Source organism: Macrobrachium rosenbergii, chromosome 11 (genome assembly GCF_040412425.1).
Source record: "Macrobrachium rosenbergii isolate ZJJX-2024 chromosome 11, ASM4041242v1, whole genome shotgun sequence".
NCBI classification, from domain to species: Eukaryota; Metazoa; Arthropoda; class Malacostraca; order Decapoda; family Palaemonidae; genus Macrobrachium; species Macrobrachium rosenbergii.
In genome coordinates this window covers 5,104,163-5,120,798 of record NC_089751.1, presented here as the reverse complement: position 1 = coordinate 5,120,798, position 16,636 = coordinate 5,104,163, and the positions used below count along the sequence as shown (strand labels likewise).

General features: G+C 40.0%; 1 protein-coding gene across 4 annotated transcripts in view; it reads left to right on the top strand.

The window, feature by feature from the left end:
- Positions 1-16,425, top strand: part of LOC136843098 (uncharacterized) — a 30,783-nt gene extending 14,358 nt beyond the window's left edge. The window contains exons 6-7 of one of the 4 annotated variants that reach the window (XM_067111095.1): positions 687-796; positions 13,056-16,425. In XM_067111095.1, the coding sequence (XP_066967196.1) occupies positions 687-796; positions 13,056-13,287 (342 nt within the window). In that variant the 3' untranslated portion in view covers positions 13,288-16,425. Of the gene's footprint in view, positions 1-686; positions 797-2,046; positions 2,283-3,607; positions 3,817-13,055 lie in introns of those variants that run through there. The other 3 variants (XM_067111096.1, XM_067111097.1, XM_067111098.1) reach the window with 3 other exon arrangements.
- Positions 16,426-16,636: the final 211 nt, after the last annotated feature.

Sequence of the window (16,636 nt, the reverse complement as noted above, 5' to 3'; positions counted from 1 at the left end):
ATCCACCAAGATCTCCTTCGCAAGAACCTTGAATCCTATGAATTATTTTGATTATGGTTACTTTTCTGGCATAGAATTCGAACTCGAAATCTGTGCGGAGAGTGCAGAAGGGAAAAGGCGTTAGACTAAACTCACTTATGGTGCTTCTGGAAATGTGCAATAAGAAATCATCCATGTTGAAAGCAATACTGAAAGAAGTGAAGCAATACACTAATTCTGATGAATGAGAATCAGGTGTAAGTATATTAATATATTCCAAACTAAATCACTTTTAGGCACCATAGATTGTTATTCTAATTAGAAATAAAATAGCAGAAAGCTGATGGCCATCGAGCATCATCCAGCCAAGAGTAATATTACTAAGGCATGAACCCTCTAAATACTATTGAAAGTACTGTTTCGGCCACCATTAAAATATTTATAATTTCATTTAAGCCCCTTTGTAATGGATGCTCTTTCCCACGCATCTGGAATTAATTTCAGTACTAAATAACATGTCCACATGGTGGATATCATTACTGGTAATTGAATGAGAGAAATGTTACTCACAATCATTGACTTATATTGGTTCTGCATCATACATTTATATCTATTTATATAATCTAAGCATGATAAACACAGGAATGAACTGATGAGAATGCATGCCTGTATTCAACTTCTTTCATATTACATAATTGTCATTTCAGACGGACATTTTAGAGCGTACAAGACAGCTTTCCCTTGAAATACATCTCCTCAAATTTCTTGAGGAAAACTCGGCTGAAAAAATTGAAGAGACCGCCAGGAATTACACAAGGTAAGAAATCAGTCGACGCTATAACTTGTCTCCTGATGTTTTGAGTAATACGACTCTCAATAATTTCATTACAACGTTTGAGATACTTTAGGCCAAGCTCATTCGATCTTCCATTTTTCTGTTCATGGAATACACGTAACTTCTGAGAGGTCGTTAGAACCTATCTGAAAGTGTATAATCAAGTTTCAGCCGTAAGCATCGATTGCCATTATCTTTGTAATTAGTCATGCAGCATGTGACAACACATTTAACTAGCTATCCAGCTGATTTATTGGGAAAATTACACAAACCATGAATAGCAAATTTTGAAGTTTTTGTTTTTATCATTTATCATCAAGTCTGCTTTTTTGAAAACCTTGTAGACTTTAATGATAATAAAAGAAATTCTTTGGAAATTATTTCTGTTTGGGTGTGAGTTATAAAGCTAAATTTATGTTCCTCATCAAGTAACAAAAGGCAGATTTAATTTCTCTTCACCTTAATTTTTAAATGAAATGACTAGGTTTGCTTGGTATCAAATGCACTTTTTAGTTTTCGTCATATCTTTGAGAGTATCCGATTTTTGTGTCTTGGTTCAACAGACTTTCCCTCCTCTAGAAAGAACATTCCGGAAGTCATGTGCGTCAAACCACCTGCTCTAAAAGTATCTGATTAATTAACAGCATAAAATTCTAAGCAACAAAGGTTAAATTTAATCAAAATCTAACATGAATGATTTAGATGAATAAATAAATAAATAAGAAGCGCAACAGACTAAGAAAAAATACATTTAAACAGAAACAGAAAATTTTGCTTAAAATTGCAGATATGGTCAAAATGCGCTTAAATATGCAAACAATTGACAATACTGAAATCATGTGAATAAAAACTAGTTACAAATTCAGCTCAGCAGGTTTTTCCTTATATCTTTTATCCTTTTCTCTCAATCCGTGCATGATGTTATGAGTGAATTAAGGAAAAAAATTATGAATAGAATGAAGGATAAATTTTATGGAAAATCAGCAGTGGATTCTCTCAAACTTTTAAGTAGGGAAAAGAGACAGAAATTCGAGGCAGAAGCAGAGGAATTCCTGGAAAGATGCTTAGTGTATTTGGATAAATGGTATGATGATAGTAGTTCTGAATTCAAAGACTTATCATTTCTACTTCTGAGAAATCCAGTTCAGCGAGAAGATGTAGAAAAACTCTCAAAGAAGCTAGGTGCAGAAATAAATACTAACCAGTTGTATGATGATTTTTGTGTACTTCAGGATGTTCAAGAGAACTTGGTAACAAACAATGAGAGAGTTGACATGCGGTGGGTTAAATACTTTAGGAAAGCAAAAGGCAAAGATACTGGTGGCGCTATGGAAGTAGTAATGTCATATGCATTACCCATCCCAGTTTCAAACGCATCTCGTGAAAGAATATTTAGTGTAAAATGGGGCAGCTATGGAGAAAAGAGCGCAAGAAGCTTAGTGTAGAATTGGTGAAAGCGGAACTTCAGGTATTATATAATTTTCACCTTAAGTGTGCAGAAGTTAAGGACATTGTATTGAAAGATCCTAAAATTCTTCATGCAGCTAAAAGTCAGACTAAATATAAGTTAAAATAATGTATTTTCATTATAATTACTGGCAACCAGTATGTGTATTTGAACAGTTAACTTACTATAGGTTGACCATCACTAATCCAGCAATCAGTAGTCCGGAACAATCAGTAATCCGGCACAAATTTCGGCTAGAGTAATTTCCAATGTTTCCACACTAATTTTCAAATTTCCCGGGTCGCTGCGCTAACTTGCTCGCCGGCCGCTTCGATTTGGTGGCGCAGTGTGCTGCATCAACAAACTGGTAGTCTAGCCTACATTATACTGAACTGTATTCACATATTAACAGTTTTATACAAACATCAACATAATGAATGTGCATCTTTTTCATAGGTCTTTTAACAAGTTATGCTTTACTACGTTTCCAATTGCGTATATTCTCATATTGCTTTTGTATTATAAATTGCGATCAATGTTTTGTTTTGGGAATGATATCGCGGTGTTTATTTCGCCACATTTAACAAGTTCAAAGCTCTTTTCTTGCTTCTAGTTAGTGTAAATGAATATGGATACTTTATTTATTTGGGACACGGATATTTTTCATTATACGAAGTGTTTTTAAGTCGAAATATAACTTAAATACGTTTCGTTGTGAAATTAATTTAGCTATTTTTTTCGTTAATATATGACGTTTGCGGGAATCGTGGCTGGCCATTTGGGGGCATGTTTGTTTTGTGTAAAAAAATCAAGATTCCATTCGCTATTATCTCTTGATTTCATCATAACACGAGCTTTACGTACTTATCTTTTATCGGCTTGAAAACAGTAGTACTGTATTTTGTATTCTTTCGTGCCCAGTAGTTTTGATTAAAATACATTCTCTCCAGATCTATTTACGGTCGAGTTTCATCCATGTTGCCGATGCACGATAATTTATAGTCATTAGCAGCTTGAACATTGTTTTCTCAGCTTCAGCTACAACTTACAGCTTAAGTTACTGTAGCAGTATATTTTCCTGCCGATCTTTTCTCCAAAGCGAATAAGGGTATAGTGTAAAAAATATATCGGTCCTATTGTACAGTACTTAACGTCATTTGTAACATAAATACGGTAATTGTGTATTATTGTACGATGGTTGAAATACAAGCAAAACAGTTGTTATCCAATATGATTATTAGCAAAACAACAGTTTCCCGTTCGGTTGTTTATGGCTGTACGCATTTATGCAAGAGTATAACGTTACTAACAATACTTTTGTCATTCTCTTTTACTTTTTTAACTAGCAGATGGAATAAAGAGATGGAGGAAAAGAAGTTATTCTATTGTAAGTTGGTCTCTCTCGCTGACTGATTGTACCTGCTGCCTGCGCCTGCCTGAATTCTAAACATATTTCCTAAATATTTTTGTACCGGTATTAATTCCTAACCCCATCGTAATCGTAAACTCAAAATATCGTGAGTCAAATTATTGTAACTCGAGCACTACCTGTATTTGATAAATGTCTTTTCTTTATTAACCAACTTGTACTGATTTATAGGATATTTTAATTCTAAGATGAGGTGCTTAGCTACTGGATTTCGTGTATTCTAGCCTAATAAATGGCTAATCCGGCACCCTCCAGGTCCCAATGATGCCGGATTAGTGATGGTCAACCTGTATTCCTTTTTTCAATAATTTCTTGATGTTTATGTTTGTGGGACCCCTTTTGATTTTCTATTGCTTTCATCACATAAAAATTTCAAATAATAGTTTTATTTGAGAAATTTGTTTCTTTATTTTCTTCCTGTTTTGCATGTTAGTAAAATGTTGCTTTACCATACACACACACACACACACACATATATATATATATATATATATATATATATATATATATATATATATATATATATATATATATATATATATATATATATATATATATATATATATATATATATATATATATTGCAATACACTCCTGAACACCTGAATTAGCCCTGGTTACCTACCAGCCCGAACTATATCCCCAACTCATTATTACCCACTAAGTGGGTAATTAACTGTCAGCATTACCAACGCTTACAGGAAAATCTTGTCAAATGAGTTACCTGAAGCGTACCGTTGGCAACGCTGCTGCAAGTCCCGGCTGTGTATGGCGAGGTCCCCAATTGCTTTTTGTTCGCCCGTGCTGCTAGGACTTGTCCTACATCAGGCGAATTTTTTGGTTATAACCCCGACCCCCATATTTTGGTTTTTTGGATTGGATAATGACTTGGACTGGTTTTGATCGCCCCCTTCTCTCCTGGATTGTTCTTTTCTCTGGATTTTTGGACCTTCTCTCCCGTTTTGACTTGGCCTGGCTTTGGATTTTTTGAAATGGATAAAATGGATAAGACACCACTCTTGGACAGCACCTCGTCTTCCACATCTGCTTCTGCCGTGACGGCGGAGATCGCTACCGCTGGAGAAACTGCAGCCCATCATTCGTGCACCGCCTACAAGAAAAGGATGAGTACCCTTAAAAACGACAGACATTCGTTGTGCATAAATTGCAGGAAGGTACAATGTAGCGTCACATTGCGATGTGACGAGTGTAGGTCTTGGTCGACAGCACAGATGGAAGATTATCTCAAGTATAGGAAATCATTAGCTTCTAAGAGTAAACGTAAGGATTCAGCGGTAGAGACTCAGGGTTTTAACAAAGAGGCTTTAGAGTCAGAATTATTTAGGAAATTAGAAGACAAATTGTCAGCCAGCTTGTCTAGTTTGTTTTCAAGTTTCATGTCAAAACTAACAGATAAAAGATCAGGATAAAGGTAATAGGGACACAGAACCTAATCGCTCTTTTTCAGCTCCCCTGCCTGTTCCAGAACCAGCCCTAACGGGTGGCGGGGGTCATGGAGAACTGCAAACCTCAAAGGTAGGATCTACCGGCCCCCCCGGCGCGGAGCAGGCAGTGCCAGCAGCAGATTTCCCCTTTCACCCTGGTAACGTAAGTCCTAAGGAAAAATCAAATTTAGGATTGATGCAGACAGTTAGGGATAGGACGGTAGTAGAGAATCAGGAAGATAGGTTGAAGGTGCAGTCGGAGTCAGGTGTCATTAAGGTTGCGGCTCCCTTGTTGGATCCAACAGCGGTTCTTTTTCCCGCAAAAGGCCCTCTGCAACAAAAGGTTGCGAAATCGGTAGAGGATGATTCAATTTTGGTTCCTAGCTCTTCTGGTTTGGATAGGTTGGAAAGTATCCCTTCCTCTTCTTCGAAGTTTCTGTTTCCCCTTGGGGACAAACCTTCGTCCCTTTCAGAGTCTAATTCAGTAGATCAGGTGCTGAGCATTGCAGAGTATAATGCTGATCTGTTGGGACTCTCTAAAGGCTACAGATCTTTGGTTAGAAATTGTTTTAATACTGGTTTTTCCAACATTTTTTAGCATGTTTTGAAAAATCTACCGGAATTCACAAATGATGCTTTACAGGATTATCAGGGGGGAAAAGATTCGGTCTATTTTCTTTCCTTAAAATCTATGGCCTCTTCTGTATCTACAGACATCTCTTCCCCTATGGTTTCAAAATCTTCTATGGCTTTTTCTCAACCTTCCGTTTCGGGTCATTCTTCGGGGAGACTTTCGGTTTCTTCTCTCGCTCATCTGAGCTCTCTACCTTTAACGGACTTGCCTTCGGGACAATCTTCCACAAATCATATGACTTCTCATCCTCCGGAGCTAGTTGCTGCGGCATCTGGCAGTGCGACTCTTCCCGTGTTCAATGTTTCGGCTCCGGTAGTCTCAACAATCACTCCGGTAGCTAGGTTTACTGGTAACCTATCATCCACAATCGCTTCGGGTTCGGTACCTCGCAGTTTCCCATGAGAAACTCCTGTGAGCTCCGGCCCGTCTGGTACGTTCTCCACATGTATGACGTCATCGGCAGGGTCTCCGGTGGTTACCCCGAGTGTGGCTTCTTCTCTCTTCCCTACTACTGTACCTTCCTTCTCTACCTTTCCAACAGGTTTCTCTGTTCCTCCAGTTAGGATGGTTTTTGTAGGTTCGGGTTCGGTTGCGGGTCAGCAGGGTTTTTTCCCACCTTGTTCTGCTTCCGCAAATAGCGGAGTGTCTGCTGCTGCGGTTCCTCATCCGCATGCTTCTGTTATTCAGCCTAGTTCGGGGTTGGCGAGTGTTGCGGCTTCTCCGTTTTCTGAGGTGGGCGTGGTTCGCCCAGGTGTGTCTGGCTCAAACGTAGCTCCACCGTTGTTGGAGAGTGCGGGTTTTGCGCAACCCTTCTCGGCTGCCCGCAACATGATTGCAACTGATCCCTCAGGTGTTCGTCTTGCGCACTCAGGTATTTCGTGTTCCGGGTTAACTGATCCAGCGTTTTCTAGGGGTCAGCCTGTCTCTGTTCCTGTCTCGACTCGGTCGGATCTCTCTTGCGAGGAAGAGGATCCGGTACCGGAAGCCTGTTCTCCTTCAGCGAACGAGAACGAGTACAAGCGGATGGTGGACTTCATTCATGCTCTTTATCCACAGTCCAAGGCTCCGGAAGAACCTTTTCAACCTAATCAGGCGATGTTTGAGTCACTGTTTGCGACGAAACCAGTGGTGGCTCATGCACCAAAGAATCTAGTTTGGTTTGGCCGTGTCGAGCAGGCATTGAGGGAGGCGGACGGTAGGTTAGCGGCATTAATTGGGTCGGGTAAACAGGATTCCACCTTGCTTCCTTCTCGTAAGGGTTTTTACAAGGTTGCGGGTAACCCGTCTGCGGGTGTTAGGGTCCCTCTTAATGAATCGGTGGAAGCTCTTCTATCTAGGGTCCCTTCTTCGAATCGTTTGGTTTCTGTCACGGCGAGAGAAGCGGGTATTTTGGAAGACACTTTTCGTACTCAGTCGGAGGCTCTATCTCATTCGATGTGGATGTTATCTGGTTTAATGGGGTTCCTTAAACAGGACGGTTATTCTCCCTCGGACCCGGCTTTGTTTGACAACCTCATCACTTCGGTGTCAATGGGACTGGCCTATCAGGCAAACGTTTCGGCCGGTTGTACAACCTTCTTCGGTAAGAAAGGAGGGATTTCTTTCTGAACCATCTACCTCCGCATTATCCAGATATTCACAAAAGGGCTCTGTTGAGAGCTCCTTTGGCGCTCAGCAACAGTCTTTTCAGGGAGGAAGATGTAGCGTCGATGGTAAATTTCGTTTCCTCTTCTTCAGCTGTCGAGTCACAGCAAGCCATGATTCGGGTGGCAGCACAGTCCGCTAGATCACCGAGAGGTTCCAGGATGACATCACCTGCCAAGCGGAAGCGTTCCAAATCACCAACCAGGTCCCCTAAGAAAGTCCGCTTCTCATCCAAGACTTCAGCTTCTACTTCAGATCCGAACTTTCTGTCCTTAAGAAGGGTTTTCGGAAATAGGAGACACTTCCCTCGTCTGCACCGATAGGAGGTTGCCTAGCTCCATTCTGGGAAACCTGGAAGGAGTGTGGCGTGGAGAGTTGGGTAGTGGAGGTGTTCAGGAGGGGGTACAGAGTCCCTTTTCGTTCTCTTCCTCCGCTATCCAGCTCACCGGTTCATCTTCCCAGTTATTCCCCTTCCTCCATCAGGGGAATAGCTTTAGCAGCAGAAGTCCGAGCCCTCTTGGAGAATGGAGCATTAGAACCCGCTCCTTCTTCCCTAGGCTTTTACAGTCAGATTTTTGTGGCTCCAAAGTCGGGAGGATCTTGGAGACCCATCATAGATCTCTCGAGTCTCAACCGGTTCATCATCTCCCCGAAGTTTCATATGGAAACTTCTCAGTCGGTGATGTGGTCGGTCCGGAGAGACGACTGGATGATTTCAGTGGATCTCAAGGACACTTATCTCCAGGTTCCGGTCCATCCGGAATCTCGGAAGTTCCTTCGATTCTCAGGTCCAACTGGAACATTTCAGTTCAGAGTCCTCTGCTTCGGTCTGACCACAGCACCTCAAATCTTTACGAGGGTGATGTCTCCTATTTCAGAGATAATGCATCGTCGGGGTTTCAGGATGAGGCGATACCTCAACGATTGGTTCAGGCTTCGTCAGTAGAGGAAGTTTTGCAGGCGAGGGACTTCTTACTGAATTTGTGTCAAAAGTTGGGAATACGCATCAACTTGGAAAAGAGTTCTTTGATTCCAGCTCAGACAAAAACGTATTTAGGAATAACGATTCAGACGCGTCGTTTGAGGGCTTTCCCGACGGAGGAACGAGTTTTGGCAATTCTGAGCCAACTAGAAACATTCAGATCGAACAGAGCGCAACCTTTGAGCCAATGGAAGAGCTTGCTGGGCAGGATGGCCTCCCTCTCTCTCCTAATTCCAGGGTCTCGTCTCCGGATGCGTTCTCTTCAGGCATGTCTCAGGAATCGCTGGGACTTTCGGGAAGAGAACGCGTTCATAGTCTGAGACGATTCTTGCCTGAAGGATCTTCGGTGGTGGTCAGAAGAATATCATCTGACCATCGGCATAAGATTGGACTCCCCCATTCCAGATTTCCATCTGTACACAGATGCCTCGGATCAGGGTTGGGGAGCAACCCTGGAGGAATGTCAGGCCAGAGGCCTTTGGACGAATCTGGATCGGAGGGAGTCCATCAACCACAGGGAACTACGAGCAGTAGAAGAGGCTCTAGGTTGCTTTGCAGATCAGATAAGCAACAGGACGGTAGCGCTCTTTTGCGACAACGTAACTGCTGTGTCATACCTCAAGAAGGAGGGGGGACAAAATCGCAAATTTTGAATCAAGTCGCCCAGAGAATTCTCCGCTGGTGCGAGTGCCACAGGACTACTCTCGTTCCTCAATTCGTGTCGGAAAACTCAACGTTTTGGCGGACGCCTAAGCCGATCGCAAGAGGTTCTAGGGGGGGAATGGATGCTAGTGCAGGAGGAAGTTCAACTTCTATTGAAGAAATGGCCAGCAACCATAGACCTGTTCGCTACGAGACTAAACTTTCGCCTCCCAGTATACTTCTCCCCAGTAGAAGATCCCATGTCGTTTGGGACGGACGCCATGTTGCACTCTTGGAACGACATGCAAACATATGCATTCCCTCCATTCGGAATGATTCAACAAGTGTTGATGAAACTCAGGAACTCCTACAACGCCGAGATGACGTTGATTTGCCCTTTCTGGCCTCAAAGACCTTGGTTCCCGGACCTTCTCGATTTACTGATAGATGTTCCGGTTTTTCCTTCCAGAGAGGAAAGATCTTCTCAGGCAGCCGCACTTCCATCACTTCCACCGGAACCTCCGCTCGCTGAAGCTAGCTGCGTGGAGACTATCCAGCGAGCAGCACGTCATGCCGGACTCTCTAAGGCAGTGGCTCGCCAACTGTCTTTCTGTCTGAGAAGATCATCCAGAAAGCTATATCAGGCCAAGTGGGCGGTTTATTGCAGTTGGTGCCGGAACCAAAGTCATTGTATTTCACTTCCAACGGTAGCGAAAATAGCGGATTTTCTACTTTTTCTGAGGAAAGAAAAGAAATTATCGTACTCTACGATCGCAGGTTACAGATCAATGCTTAGTAGTACTTTCCGTTTCCATCTTCCGGAATTGGCGACCAGTAGAATACTTCACGATCTCTTAAGGTCTTTTAAGATAGAACGTCCAGTTCTTCCTCTTCAGGCACCGTCGTGGGATTTAGCGGCGGTATTGACTCTCCTTAGGTCGTCAGAATACGAGCCATTAGAAGCACTGTCATTAAGACAGTTAACGAAAAAGGTATTATTTCTAGTTGCTCTGGCCACAGCTAGAAGAGTAGGAGAGATTCGGGCTGTCTCAAGAACTGTATCTTTCTCAGGGAAAGATATTTTTCTGTCATATTTGCCGGAATTGGTAGCTAAATCGGAATCGGAATCAAATCCTTTACCCAGAGTGTTTAGAGTAACGTCTTTAGAAGATTTCGTAGGAGGTGACGCTTCAGAAATGCTATTATGTCCGGTCAGGGCGCTGAAGGCTTATTTATTACGCACAGAAAAGATGTTGCCTCGCCCGAGAACGCTATTCGTTTCTCCCAGACATCCTTCACACTCGATCTCAAAGAATGCTATTAGTTTTTTCTTAAGAGAGGTGATACAACAAGCGTCGGCAAATTCTTCGACTCTTTCGGAACCATCAAACTCCTCTGAGCGCCCAAGAGCTCATAGTATTAGAGGGTGGCGACATTGTCGGCATTTCTCAAGAATTTTCGGTGTCGGCAATCTTAGAAGCAGCTACTTGGAAATCAGTATCAGTTTTCTCTTCTTTCTACCTTAAGGACATTCATTTCTCGTTGGAAAAGGGTTACTCGCTGGGTCCTTTTGTGGCGGCCAATTCAATTCTTTAGTAAAGGGTAGACTAAGGGTGGGGGTGGGGAGAGTAGGGGCAAGGTTAGACAGCATAAGATAGGTGAGTAGAACTGTCAGTGAATCGGAATTCATTTACGGAACACAAGATGTTTTTTACAATAAAATGAGGTTAGGTATGTCCAGGTGGTTTTCAGCTCGATTTATTCACCCTCTCGGCACAGCATCGATGGCAACGGACAGCAATGATTCGGAAGCTCCGACTGCACACTCAACTTATCCTCCGTACATGAGAGGCTACAATAGCCACATGGGAGGCTCGTCGTTCCCCTCCATACATGAGAGGCTACCAATAGGCACATGGGAGGTTCGCCAGACTCCGCTACATGCGAGGCTTTGATTCGCCACATGGGAGTTAGTTTCCCTTCTTCTGTGGGAGGTTTTCTTTGAATACCACATGGGAAGTAGCTCGACCCAGACAGTACCATGACTCGAGACTGACGTTAAGGGTACTCTCTCCTTTCAGGCATCCCCACCTGCTGAGTAGACAACCAGGTGAGGTTTGTTTTTATATGCATAGTAGACGACAATGAGTTACCTGCTTTACTTGTTGGTAGGTCAGTCTGACTTAATTGAACCCACCTCCACTAAATTTTGTTAATCGGGCTAATTCAGGTGTTCAGGGAGTGTATTGCAATATGAAGTTTTCATAATAAAACTAATATTGTAATACTTACCTGAACACCTGAATGATTCCCACCCTCCTCCCCACTTCAATCTGATTAATGAATAATGCAATTGGGGACCTCGGCCATACACAGCCGGGACTTGCAGCAGCGTTGCCAACGGTACGCTAGGTAACTCATTTGACAAGATTTTCCTGTAATCGTTGGTAACGCTGACAGTTAATTACCCACTTAGTGGGTAATGAGTTGGGGATATACTGTAGTTTGGGCTGGTAGGTAACCAGGCTAATTCAGGTGTTCAGGTAAGTATTACAATATTAGTTTTATTATGAAAAACTTATATATATATATATATATATATATATATATATATATATATATATATATATATATATATATATATATATATATATATATATATATATATATATATATATATATATATATATATATATATATATATATATATATATATATATATATATATATATATATATATATATATATATATATATATATATATATAAGTAAAATGTTGCTTTATATATATATATATATATATATATATATATATATATATGTGTAAATGTTGTAATGTATATGTGCATATTATATAGAAATTTATATAAATATATAAATTATATAAATACACATACATATATATATATATATACATACTAGTCCCGCCTGAATGAATCAACTGGTGATATTGTGATTTAAGTCAAAGTACACTAACTATAAACAAACAAATAAGAGAAACATCAGCAGCACTAAGGAAGTTGGTATGCATAAATAAAAACGCATTTTGTGGTGTGCATGTGTTTGTGCGTGCATGTGTGTGTTCTCGTGTTGGCAAGCCTATTTTCAACTAATTAGAATCGTTATGTAAAGTCTTAGTACTACCTGTTGAATTTTGAATTTGGTAAGGTTGGCTAATCAATAGTGATTTGGTCTTAGGAAAGTTCAGCCCAATTACCCATGTGCACCATTTACTAGTTTTTTACTAGTCTGCTTCAACAGCCCCTTTACTTCATAAGAGTAGGTAAGGCAACAAACGTAAGTCCGAAGTTATACAAATTCTGTGCCTTTCATTTGATTAACCATAAGGCTCTCACCCAAATCTATTAGGAAAAAGTGTTTGCAGGGATATTAGACATGCTTGATTATTATATATATATATATATATATATATATATATATATATATATATATATATATATATATATATGTATATATGTATATATGTATATATGTATATATGTATATATGTATATATATATATATATATATATATATATATATATATATATATATATATATATATATATATATATATATATATATATATATATATATATATATATATATATATATATATATATGTGTGTGTGTGTGTGTGTGTGTGTGTGTATGTGTGTATTATTTATATATATATATATATATATATATATATATATATATATATATATATATATATATATATATATATATATATATATATATGTGTGTGTGTGTGTGTGTGTATTATTTATATATATATATATAATATATATATATATATATATATATATATATATATATATATATATATATATATATATATATATATATATATATATATATAATGTGCTATTGCATGTCATCTTTTTAAGGCTAATTTTATTGTAGTTTTTCTCTTGATCTTGGTTACCTTTCTTCTTTCTTATTATTTGTCCTGAAATGAAAACTGTATAAACCTTTTATTGCAATTACCTACTTTGTCTGTTTTGTCTTGCAGGGTTTTCCTTAGACTGAAAAGCAAGGGGTTTGAACTCACTTACTACGAGCCCAGGATCATGACCCCAAAACCCTTGGTAAAAGTCTTGGGCATCAATTTTCCACTTTCCTCCCAGCAGTTGTGGATAAACAGAAAAGTCAAGCTGGGAGAAAAGCCAGTGTACGAGAAACCTATACTTTACTATGTGAAAGAGCTCGACCCTGAAGATATACATTTCATACAGTCACAGTAATTATAGAATTAAAATGTTTTTTCGAATGCACAAACAAATAGATATCAGGTGAAAACATTTCAACCTCCCAAGTTCACTGATGGAGGTAATTGTAGCGGTTTTTGCGTTTTGTTCCACCTATCGCTGTGACTGAATTACTTTTTTTATCGTTAGTAAGTCATCTTATAGATTTACATGGCAAATAAAGAATGGAAATGTTTTTGATAAATAACTAAAGGCACTATGCTAAAAAAAATCAGTGGCTATCACATGTAACCTAGTTAACCATCTTAATTTAACTCAGATATATCAGAGGATAAAAAATGACAAGAGTAGTAAATGGACTTTTTCAGAAGAACATATTAGTGTACTTACACATTTAGGTGTGCATTGGCTCAGGCACACCCAGATTCTTAAATTTTACACAAATGCCTTTGCACAGCTGCATTTCAGCAAATTGCAAGTTTTTACTATTACTCTGATGCCTTTAATTTCTTCAGTATTTTGGAAAATAATTGACTGAGATTTCTTGGCCAGTTCAGACAACCTTTCATTTGTTCTTTTTGTTCTCTAGAAATTAGGAAGTTTAGAGAACAAGAAAGTTTAACCAGTTAGGCCTATCTCTTCTAAATATGTGACTGAATTGGTAAATGTTGGATCAGCTCTGGAGCTTTTATTTCCCTTGCTTTTTTTTCCATATGAGTAGTTACTCCTTAGGAGTCCATCATTTCTGTCACTATGTGCGCTGTTTCTAACAGCACGCTCTTCTGCATGAGTCCTGAAGCTACTTCGGCACCTAGTTTTTCCAGGTTCCTTTTCATGGATCGTGCCTGGTGTTCCTATGATTATGGGTACAATTTCAAATGGCATTTCCCATATCCTTATTTCTATTTTCAGGTCTTGATACGTAATCAATTTTTTTTCTCTCATCTACTCTGGTGTCCCATGGTACTGCAACATCAATGTGTGATACTTTCTTCTTGATTTTGTCAGTCAGAGTCAAGTCTGGTCTATTGGCATGTATCACCCTATCTTTTCTGATACCATATTCCCAGAAGATCTTTGCATGATCGTTTTGTCACTCCCTCAGGTTGGTGTTCGTACCACTTATTACTGCAAGCTAACTGGAGTTTCTTGCACACGCTCCAGTGGAGGGTTTTTGCTACTGAATCACGCCTTTTTTTGTACTGGTTCTCTGAAAGCGCCTTACATTCGCTTGCTATGTGGTTTATGGTCTTGTCTTTCATGTTGCACTTCCTGCATATGGGTTCTTAGGGCCTGATCTTGTGCTGCTGTTAGCATTCCTTCTGTTTCCTTCTTGAGTTCTCCCCTCTGTAGCCATTGCCATGTTTCATTGCAGGCCACTTTGTTAGTCTGTCCCTTGTACTGTCCATCCATTGGTTTGCTGTGCCATTCCTCTTTTCTGTTTTTCATTCTCCTCTCTCTGTATATTTCTGGGTTTTCGTCTACTTTTATCAGTCCTTGTTCCCATACACTCCTTAGCCACTCGTCTTCACTGGTTTTCAGGTATTGCCCCAGTGCTCTGCTCTCGATGTTGACACAATCCTCTATACTTAGTAGACCTCTCTATCCTTTCTTTCATGTTATGTATAGTGTGTCTGTATTTGCTCTTGGGTGTAATGCTTTGTGTATTGTCATGTGTTTTCTGGTCTGTGCTGCAGTTCAGTCTTCGTCCAGTCCACTACTCCCGCGCTGTATCTGATTACTGGTACTGCCCATGTGTTTATGGCTTTCATCCTGTTTCCGGATGTGTATCGCCTTAAGTCTCTGCATATATTCTTTCCTTATTGTATCCTTCATCTCATATTGTTTTATATCCTCTCCTATTATTCCCAGGCATATGTATCCTGTGTCATCTGTGTGTTTGATGCTACTCCCGTCAGGTAGCCGTATCCCTTCAGTCCTTGTCACTTTGCCTTTTTGTATGTTGACCAAGGTGCATTTTTCTATTCCAAACTCCATCCTGATGTCCCCAGATACAATCCTCTCTACAAGCTAAATGCTGTTGAAACAGCAATTGTTTTTAATAACGCTGCCCTAAAAGAGGGACTCCTTCCTATTAATAAAAATAACAATAAAAATAATTTTGTGTTTAGAGGTCTCAAACCCATCAATAATGAGATACTTGTAGAGGAAATTTGACTAGAATTTTCCTAGACGTATAAATTTTGTTCTTGACAAAAAAACTTCTACAGGTTCATCAGCAGCTGTGTCATTCTTCTGGGGTTGTCTATTACTATTCGTCTTTTTGGTCTGCAAGGTTTATTCACTTGCAAATACAGATAATCGACCCACCTTGGATAAAGTGGGGGTCTGCAGATACCCAGACAGTTGAGACAACGGCATTCCGAATGACGAGAAGCTCCAGCGTCTCCTTGCTTTGGAATAGGGCAATGAGCAGTTTTTGTCTCTCCCCTCTTTTCAACTTGAGGCTCATGAGAGAGGGGAAACATCCGATGGCTCAGAGGCTGAGTCAGGAGATTCCAGAGGTCAAGAGGTTCACCATGACCTGTTCTGTGACAGAACATTGAGAAATCTTGTTGCAATCCCCTCTGCTGCAGGACTTGAGGGAGGGGTTGCACTGCAATTCCGAGAGCAGGATCATCCCGCCCCAAATCATTGAGGCATTTTCATCAGGTGCCTTCGTCTCTCCAAGACTGGACGTCAAGAGTTCCATCATGATTTGCTTGGATTCGAGTCTAGAGAGGAGGCCCTAAACTCAGCATCTGAGGGCAGAATCGCGTTGGTCTAAGTGGCAAGATGTGCCAGAAGATGGGAAGCCTCATCACAACTCCCTCTGCTTGGCAACCAAGCACTAAGAGTATTTGACGGTCTGCAACCCAGGACATGTGAGCTAAAACCTTAAAAATGTTTAAAATCTTCTGACACTGTCTATAACATCCGTAGATGAGACACCCATGTCAACCTACAATCAAAATTAAACCAAGAAATATGGTTTCCTCTACACAGGGAATTCTTTAATATTTGGGTCTGGATGAAGTCTTACTGAATCTTACAGTTCGTTCGGGTTGTCCCAGGTCCCTCAGTGTGAAGTCCATGAACACGGTAAAAGTGGACAATAACGGTTTTGCTAGTCGAAAATTTAAACCCATTTAAATCTGCCCATTTAGTGATGTTATTTACTGTAAGTTGGAGCTTTATTTTAATAACAGACATCCTTGATCCTGCCAGTGATATAGAAAGATCATCAATGAAAAGTGTGTACAATACACCATAAGGAATATAAGGAGAAATACCATTGGTAGCAAGTGCAAATAGGATAACACTAAGAACACTACCTTGCGGGACCCCTTCTTCTTGGAATTTACTCTCTGATAGAGTATTACCA